We start from the raw sequence: 9,450 nt of genomic DNA on the forward strand, positions 1-9,450 counted from the left end.
TAAATGTTAAATTTAAATCTAAAGTTTTAATTTAAATCAACAATAATTTTGAATGGAAAGTTTAAATCTAAATGTCAACTTTAATTCTAAAGTTTTATTTTATATCTCAACATTAATTTTGAATGTAAATTTTAAATGTCAAATTTAATTCTAAAGTTTTATTTTAAATCTCAACATTAAATTTGAATGCGAACTTGAGATCTAAATGTTAATTTTGAATGCGAACTTGAGATCTAAATGTTAATTTTGAATGTAAACTTTAATTCTAAATGTTTCATTTTAATCAACTAATTGGTCACACTCAAGGCCCAGGGGCCAAATCCGGCCCAAGGGAAAAGAAAAATGACTTAGAAAACTTGAATCACCGAGTAAATGACCAAATAATGTAGTTGTGGAACGTGGGGCGTAAAGTATCTGGTTAATTTCCACGGGAACATAAGCTCAGAAATTTTAGCAATATTCTAAAAAACTTGAACTTTTTCATGGGAATTATTAAATGAAATTAAACAGATATTGGGAGTAATTTAAATAACTGTCATATCTAAACAGAAAAATTGGCATCCATGCAAAAATAATACACAAAAAAAACATTTCAACAGATTTATTTGGAAATAGGACTTTACAATTATTCAATTTCATCATAAATTCAATGAAACTCTACAATATTTGAAGGGGTTCAGTTTTCCCATTTTTACTCTCAGATTGTTGGAAGAAACCAAGTTTTACCAAAATCCTACTCAATCCTCAAATTATTTCACAAAATTTCCCCAAATTAAATAAATGTAGTTACTACCCATCACCTGTTGCTTGGATATTGTTGATGCCTTATATACCACATATACTTCTATATAATTTATACATGGAAATACAAATTTGCAGATTTCATGTGGGAAAATTAGTGATTTTAACAACATTGTGCCCATTTGCACTTCTACATATATAAAATACTAAATGTAAAAAACCAACAATATCCAAGCAAAAAGTGACAGATATCAGTCCCAACAGATTTTGTGACCAATTTGGTTTATTTATTATGGGAAATGTTATATAATAGCTTGAGGAAAATAGTTTAACATTAAACATTACTGTAATAATGTGATAAAAGAACCTGGAAAATCCCTGCAAATGTTAAGTTTCATTTACTCAATGATTTGTTTTCTCTGTTGGGCCAAACTGGATACTCCAAAGGGCCGGATTTGGCCCCCGGGCCATGAGTTTGGCATGTGATGTAAATGAACGAGAAGTAAAAATACAAGGCTTTTTCAGTCCCAGACTTGGCGGAAAATGAGGGGAAATGATAAAAACTATAGAAATAAATCTATTTACTCAATGACATTCTTTACAATGTGTTATCCATTTGTTTTATCATTATGTTCGATTGTTGGTTTTTATAATATTCTCAGCAAAATGTTGTAGTCGGACAAAGGTGGTACTTGGATTCAGAAATAAGAGAAATGGGGTACTTGGATTCAGAGAAATGGGGTACCTGAGCCACTGCTATAGAAAAAGTCATTCGTTGAGAGGTTGACCTGCAGTAGTGGCAGCTATGGCCACCTGGTGGTGATTGTGATTACTGTCGTTGATCCAGGAGTAAAGATCGTGACCCACCCAGTTGTTCAAAAGGTGTATTTATATATATATAATTATATGAATTAAAAAGAAAATAGAAATACCTTTAATATGTCTTAATCATCCACACTATATCTACCCCATAAAAAAGAGGCAAATATTCATTAGGAAAGTGGGGTGAGATGAACCATTTTTCATATGTAAGATCACAACATCAACGCAATCAATTTTCTCACTAATATCAGCAAATATTTCAGGATGTTGTGCATCCGTCAAAACAGATATGGGTTAAATATAGACATGCTTTGGTATTTTTAGGCTTTAATCTGGTATTAGTTCTCCATTCTATGGCTTTCAGTTGTGATTTTAAAGCATTTTTTTTCACATTTCCTTTAGGAATTTATTGAAATTTACATACACTACTTTGAGTACAAATACATTTTTAATCCAGTGACTGATGGTTTTCTACAAGTTTAAACAACTAGATAAATCCTAGTCTACCTTCATCTCATGTCCACCCTGAACACTATTGATTTATTTCACACACATGCACAAGTTTCTATTATTAGACATTTCCAAACAAAATCTCCTCAGAAAGACCTGAGGGATGTACAGTTCTTTCATTCTTGAGCATTAATAATTAATAGACACACAAATGGACTACTCAAAAATCAAACTTTAATGGTTTACCAGCCTTAAGTTTAATTACACTCATGACTGCAGGACAAAAATGATGACAGTGGAAAGACTTACCACACTGTGTTCCCTGTTAACAGCTTTCTTTCTTCCACATTTCTAGTTTAATTTTGGGAAATTAACAAAAAGAAAAACAAAACCCTAATAAGCAACGCTAAGCATCTGTATTGACCTTTATCACCCCTCACAATAAAAATCCTTAAAATTCAGACAACAAAAGCAACAAAGTACCCATTAAATAATGGTGTACAGCAGGAAAAAATAGGATGTAATAAAACTGGCCAAATTAGAGCTTCACAGAGAAGCAAAAACATTGAGAGGAATCAAACAAAAAATAAAAATGAACCAAAATCAGCTTCTAACATACAAGTTACAAAGGCGATAGCAGGGTTATGGATGGGGGCCATCTTTAAACAGGTAGATTTAGTTTGTTGTCAGCTCACTGTTTGCTGTCTGCTGAGCCGGAGCGTGAGCGAGAACGAGAGTGAGACGGAGAGCGATTCTGTTTGCTCTCAGCTGGAACGGGCGAGCGTGAAGGAGACCTGGAGCGGGATTTGGAACGAGACTTGGAGCGGGATTTGGAACGAGACTTGGACCTGGAGGGTGATCTGGCCGCCATCTTGCCCCCTCCTGATGATTTCTTGTCGGGTGTCCGGCTCATGGACCTGGAGCGGCTGCGAGAACGGGAGCGGCTGCGTGAGCGGCTCTTGGAGCGGGAGTAGCTGCGGGAACGGGAGCGACTCCTGCTGTGGCTGTGGAGGACAGGATCACAAGGTTAAAACAACCAATCACAGAATAGGGCTGAGCTGATTGTAACAGGGTTGGGCTCAGCGTCTTCATTATCCATACTCAATTTTTAATTACTTAAGTTCAATTACTATTCATCTCAGTTATTGAGTCTGAACTATTTACCCTAATAAAAGTCAACCTTCCTCTTATGTTAATATCTCTTATGATAATGGGTCCTAAACAGAGGGAAAATACACTAAAAACAAATATCTATCATTTAATTTCTTGGAAATCTGAGCCTTTTTCTTGTCAGTATCCCCCTACATTTCTTTTTTAAATTTAAATGGTAAAATGTGGGAAAGTTTGATATGAAACCTCTTTTAGAAATTGTTAACTAGATGTGTAGAACTAACATGGTTCTACAGTTAAATTATAATTGACAATTTTTATAGAATTGTCATGTCAATTACAAAGTCAATTATCTGAACTCAATTACAATTTAACTACGATTACAACAGCAACAGAGTTTTTCAATTATAATTATGCCATAACTGTAATTGATCCCAACCCAGACTGTGACACGCGAAACAAACTCACTTTCTGCTGTCCTCAAAGATCTTCAACTTGCGTCCATTCAGCTCAGTCCCATCCAGCTTGGAGATGGCGTTCTTCATGTCACTGCGGGATGCAAACTCCACCACGCTGCAATCAAAAAGAAGCATCAGCACGTAGAACATAGAGCATCAGCATGTAGACGCTAACACAATGAGATGCTCACCCTTCATTTTTGTTGGGCCGGTGTGCATCCACAAAGGTCACTTCTCCTGCTTTTCTCATGAGGTCTTTGAGGTCCTATGTTAAAACATAAAGTAGGATTAGAGAGGGCACAGGAAGTACAAGTGCTTTGTGAGGGCCAATTCAGACCTGCAAGGAGAGAAAACAACAGAAATAGGAGCGAGGCTAACGGCTAACCAGGGTTGGGGTCAATTACAATTATGTCTTCAATTGTCCATATTCAATTAAAACTCAATGATTACAGTGACCATATGATTAATTTTCTCCTGAAAGTCAATTAAATAATGTTTTCAATTACTTAAGTTCCATTACAATTACTGATCCTTTCATTAATAACCTAAAAACTTCAAATCAGCTGTAAAATACACTAAAAAACATTATCCAACATCCAGTTTTTTTTAATCTCTTGGTGACCTTGTTAGACTTCCCAATCAATAAAAATATTTGTATAAATATTTTTGGTGTGGCCATTTGAGCCTTTAGTTGTCAGTTTAGATTAAAATGTTTCTTAAATAGTAAAATGATCCTGAAGAGAACTGACAGGTAGTAGGAAATGTTATTTAATTACAATTATAATTGACCCCAACGCCAACTGCTAACAGAGTGATAAGCTCCCATTTCAGTGGAGGTCATGATAATAAAGAAAAAGCTACAGCCTATAAAATCAGCCTTAAAAATGCTGGTCATACTCTAATGCCTGACTGTTTATTTTTCGTGGGTGTTGATGCTACACACACAAAAAACAATCCTGATTTAAGTGAGTGACTATAGGAACAAAAAGTGAGTTTTCCCAAAAACAAGTGAATTTAGTTTTAGTTCACGTCAATTTCCTAAAAGTTCCGCCAAAGTAGGAATGTTTACATAGACTGCAAGTCTACACCCAGTCACCACCCAACCCTTAAACAAACCCAATCACATGAGTTTTATGCTACTTACCGCTCCATAACCATGAAGACATTAGCATAGAGCCACGTGTCCAAAAAGCAAATTGGAACCAATGCAGTGTTAAGCCCTCGAGAAACGCCCTCGGCCTTGACTCAGCATCCGGCCTCCACAAGTAAGGAACCACCAGAGAGAAAGTAGCGGGAGGGGTGTGCGCCCGACTCAACAACCCCCCAGCTCCATCAGCAACAGAAAAAGACCCAAATGGGAGAGTGTAGGGACCGTGGATCTGAGGTGTGCCAGCCCACAGAACCTCCAGACTGTAGATAAGGACCTCCTAAGGCTACCGTATCCTGCGCTAGACCACTTTCACCCGCTACGGGGCCCAGCCAAGACTTTAGACCAGCGGCAACTGCGTGTGAGAGGCACCAAATGGAAAACTATTCAGAAAAACAACCAACAGAGGGCGCTAGATAGTTGTGACCCCCCTGAGGAGGGTGTGTATTCATGTGTAATATAAGAGCAGCTGTAAAAGTCCTGTGTTTAGAACAGAATGTTCATCATTAGCAGTAACAGAAATATGTGACTATGAGAAGAAAATAAGTGGGCTTTCATGTTAAAAGGCTAATCATCAGATGTAGAATATTTATGTTTTTTTAGTTTAAATTACACAAAGTGGTCGGATCAGCATCGTAAATGCTGCTTTGTTAAAAGATGTGGGACAGTTTCAAATTGCCTGGAGTCTCTTACCTGCCAGCTAATACGTGAAGACAGGTTCTCCACAATGAGTCTGTGATCCGTGCGCATTGGGGGGCCGTACCTGTGCACAAGGTGGGAGGAGTCACACCGTTACAGCAGCAGAACTGCATTATGTTCGTGGATCATCTCTGCATTTACTTCAGAGTTAACACGCTTTACATTTACAGCTACACTCTACTCAAAGAAAACCCACTGCACGACTACAAGAGATAACATTCAACAACAGGCTCAAGAAAAAAAAAATTGGTTTAGTGTACCTGGATCCACTGCTGCGAGACTGTCGATAGCCTCCACTGCCGCCGCCACCACCACCTCCTCCGCCGCCACCGCCACCAAAACGACCCCCCATTGGAGGCCCACCGCCTCTTCCTCTCCTGGAGCGAGCGTGCTCAATAGTGACCCTGAAAAAGAGGAAATCATTTTTAAATCCACTTTTTTCTGCTGGATCTATATATGATTAGGTATGAAGTAATGTAGTTTATGGATCATAGCCCCACTTTTCACATTTTAGTCCAAGTATTTAAATGTAGTGTTTTTAGTGAAGTTTTCACCACAAGTTGTTTCTATAATGATTGAGCCAATGAGAGAATAATAGAGAAGGTCAGGAAGTACAAACACCTTTACAACTTTTCCTCAAAGCAGAAGAAAAACAAGGACTTTTTAATTATGTCTAACATCACTGCTGCCGCAGAAAAGCTAACAGCTAAACTTTTACAATTATTCTTTTACCATCTGATCTCACATAAGCTGTTTTTATAATCTCATTTCAACACATTTTTCTTTAAGATGACTATATACTATGGCCCAAATAATACCAAACTTTCTGGACAACAGTGGATATTATTCATTTAAAAAAATAAATGTGGATATCACAGAACCACTGCTCTAAAGGGCCAAATTTGGAGACTTCAGGCTTGGGAACACTAATATATATGATCATATACACTCCAGTATTGCATTTCCTATAAAAAGGGGCAAAGAAATGTAATTTAAATGAGCGTCCTTACCGTTCACTGCACAACTCTTTGCCATTCAACTCGTACACAGCATCATCAGCATCTCGATGATCATCAAATTCCTGTTAAACATTTTAAGAAATTTAGTTTAAAAAAAGAAACATTAAATGCAGAACAGAATCATTCAAAAACACATTTTAATCTACACTCACCACAAAGCCAAAGCCGTTCTTCAGATTGATTTCTCTGATGCGTCCGTAGCCCTTGAAAAACTTCTCCACGTCTCTCTCTCTGGCGTGAGCACTCAGACGGCCGATAAAGATGCGACAGCCACTCATGGTGAGACCTGCAAAGACGTTGTTAGATTATTAATTTATTATGTTTACAATGACCAAACAGAGTGGAGGAAAACGTGGTCTAGTGCATGTTAAACCATTAACTACTGACATGGGATTCACATTTCCGTGGCAAATCATTCATTAACATCTAAATCACAAAGGCTGCAGAAACTCAGCCAAGTTAGAGCTGCATGGAAACCAAACCAGTAGTGTAGTGGTCAAACTGGTTTTAGGGGCCTGCTCAAACTGCTTCCACAACATTTCTGAAAGCTAATGAATAAAAAACCTATGCTCACAGTGAGGAGTCGAACTTAGAGAAAGACCTAAACGTATTCGCATGATAACAGTATTCATTAGCGATACAATCACCAAGTGCTTATTTTGCATTTAAACCTCTTCTTACTTTTAAGTCTCAAATTTTACATCAACTTCTTAGCGTCCATCCATTCATATTCCCACCGCATAATACACCTTGTATAAGTTTATTTTTTTTAATCTTTTCTACCTTGTACATATATAAATGTAATACTTTTTAAAATTATTATAATTATACATTTATTTTCTTTGTTTTGTGTTTTGTTTTTCTTGTGTTCCAGTGTGGACAGCAAGATAAGAATTTCATAGTACAGGGAAACATGATTCTTTACTGTGCTCATGAGAAACACTTTGAATCTAGAGTTTAAATGTGTGTGTGTTTGTAATACATTTGAATTTTGAAAATAAAATTGTTGTTTAATGCACATTTACACCGTTGGGCCAACAAGTGAGATTCAAAGGCGAATAGTGAAGAAAAATGCTAGAATTAATATTATTCTATAAAGATATAACACCATTTATGTTCGCTTAATAAAAGGTAAGAAAATTCAGTTAATTTTATCTTTTATTATTTTTATATATGGCTTTCACCTTGTGTTTACGCCTAGAAAGAACCCATCAGAAAAATGCTGTGCTCTCCTCATGAGCGAACTCGTAGATACATCAAAACATAGCAATAAATAACATTTCCTGAAAAACCTTGTCCGAATAAACGAATCGTCAACAAATAAATTACAAAAACTAAAAGGTTGAAACAAATTATTTGCGTATTCGTCTAAACTTCATGGATTAAATTTCTCGTTACATACACAGCACCAAATCGAACAAAAAGTACTTCTCATAGCATCACCACGGTATCGAACCATTTTCAAAGGTGTTAGCATTAGCAGTATATTACAGGCCTAGCTTCACGCGGTCTCCTGTTGTTGAAAGCGTGAAAAATATTCAAGAATACCAGAAAACCTAGCTATTTTCACACTTGAAGACGAAAACACAAAGTTAAATGTTAACGTAGCCCGCAATACTATGATTCATTACCCGTCTATCACTTCACAAAGTGATAAAAGTCCGACCTGCCTCGAGTTTGCACTTTGCCCGGAATGCTAAAGGTTGCTACATACAACGACCAATCTCCACAAAGAGCAACATTGACTAAATGCTGAAATCATAAAAAGGATTAAAGTATTCAAAAGGTTTTATCTGGAGTCTTACTTTTGATCCCTGCTGCTGAAAAAGTAGTTTCAGTGCGCTGCTCTCAGGAACTACTGTCGTCGTCCGAATCAAAATGGCGGAGTGTACAAAGAGCGACTAGAAAGGCTTTTCTTCGCATGGGAGGAGCCGCTAAGTCCCGTCCATGCCGCTGCTGATTGGCTCCTCTCAAAGCCATGACCTATCATTGCGTCGCTTTATTTGGCCGCTGGCAGACAGCTATTGGCCAATGAATGATGCGTCGACAAAGCCTCTCCTCCTTCACAACTCATTTTTATAACATTTGAAATCCCTTAAAATGCTTTTAAAAAAAGAAAGAAACGTTTTATTTATAACATGTTTTTAAGAAACATTTACATGACAAAAGTATTGCTCATATTGTCAGTATCAACATAAATCAAAAATTTTAAATAAATAAGTAGATAAAGTACTGTAAATATGGATTATTATTCATGGTTTCTTTTTTTAACATACTATAATTAAATGTCCAATAGCTTGTATTTACCCATAATAAAATATATTCAGGTCAACTTTCTCAAAGCCTATTTTTGGAACAAACTGTTTCAGAACATCTAATTTCAACTTAATCTAAATCTAACAACACCACAACCATGTACGTGCGATGAGACAAATCAGATATAAATAACTGGGACACTCGGATTAACACTAAAAAGACAGTTTGAGCAAAATACACAAAATCTAAATCATTAACATAAAATAATAATTCTAATTTAAATAATAAACTTAACACACATTCAACAACTCATATACATATACATAATAAATCAAATAAACAGACACAATAGACCCCTAAATGATTAATAAAAATCGTTCAATAATCTTGAACATCATTTGTATTGCTTTATATCAGCAGATGATGTAATCTTTAACTAAGTACAATAACTGCTTGTTTGATTTCTAAATGTAAAAAATCTTCCAATTAAAAAAATACTCTACAGCTCTTTTGATGAAATCTTTAAATTTGTATTCGACTGTACCACTGAATGATCCCCTTTAAAAGCACTATATCTATCATTTATTTTACTTTATATTTTTCTTCATTAGTGTGCTGTTTTTTTTTTTTTTTTTTTGTCTATTTTGTTCCTCTATGTAAAGATTGAACTTGTTGTTTTGACTTTAATATGCTATCCTAACTATTACTCGTTTAATCGTCGTATATGACATTCAAGTGCCTTGTTATC

The 9,450-nt window shown here is 36.0% G+C and overlaps 1 protein-coding gene across 1 annotated transcript; it reads right to left on the reverse strand.

Moving 5' to 3' along the window:
* Positions 1 to 2,230: 2,230 nt before the first annotated feature.
* srsf5a (serine and arginine rich splicing factor 5a) lies at positions 2,231 to 8,374 on the reverse strand. The gene is made up of 8 exons (XM_028437501.1): positions 8,252 to 8,374; positions 6,599 to 6,732; positions 6,438 to 6,508; positions 5,688 to 5,831; positions 5,422 to 5,491; positions 3,773 to 3,846; positions 3,592 to 3,696; positions 2,231 to 3,017 (listed from the first exon to the last, which is right to left on the reverse strand). The coding sequence occupies exons 2-8, from the start codon at positions 6,722 to 6,724 to the stop codon at positions 2,705 to 2,707; spliced, it is 903 nt and encodes a 300-aa protein (XP_028293302.1). The 5' UTR covers positions 6,725 to 6,732; positions 8,252 to 8,374; the 3' UTR covers positions 2,231 to 2,704.
* Between the last annotated feature and the right edge of the window lie 1,076 nt (positions 8,375 to 9,450).

Source organism: Gouania willdenowi, chromosome 22 (genome assembly GCF_900634775.1).
Source record: "Gouania willdenowi chromosome 22, fGouWil2.1, whole genome shotgun sequence".
Lineage (NCBI taxonomy): Eukaryota > Metazoa > Chordata > Actinopteri > Blenniiformes > Gobiesocidae > Gouania > Gouania willdenowi.

Excerpts from the sequence above, each read along its gene's own strand:
- srsf5a (XM_028437501.1), bottom strand. The coding sequence starts at position 6,724 with ATGAGTGGCTGTCGCATCTTTATCGGCCGTCTGAGTGCTCACGCCAGA. Across the intron at positions 5,832-6,437 it reads AAAGAGTTGTGCAGTGAACG|GGTCACTATTGAGCACGCTC; the intron begins GTAAGGACGCTC and ends CCTCTTTTTCAG. Across the intron at positions 3,018-3,591 it reads ATCTTTGAGGACAGCAGAAA|CCACAGCAGGAGTCGCTCCC; the intron begins GTGAGTTTGTTT and ends TGTCCTCCACAG.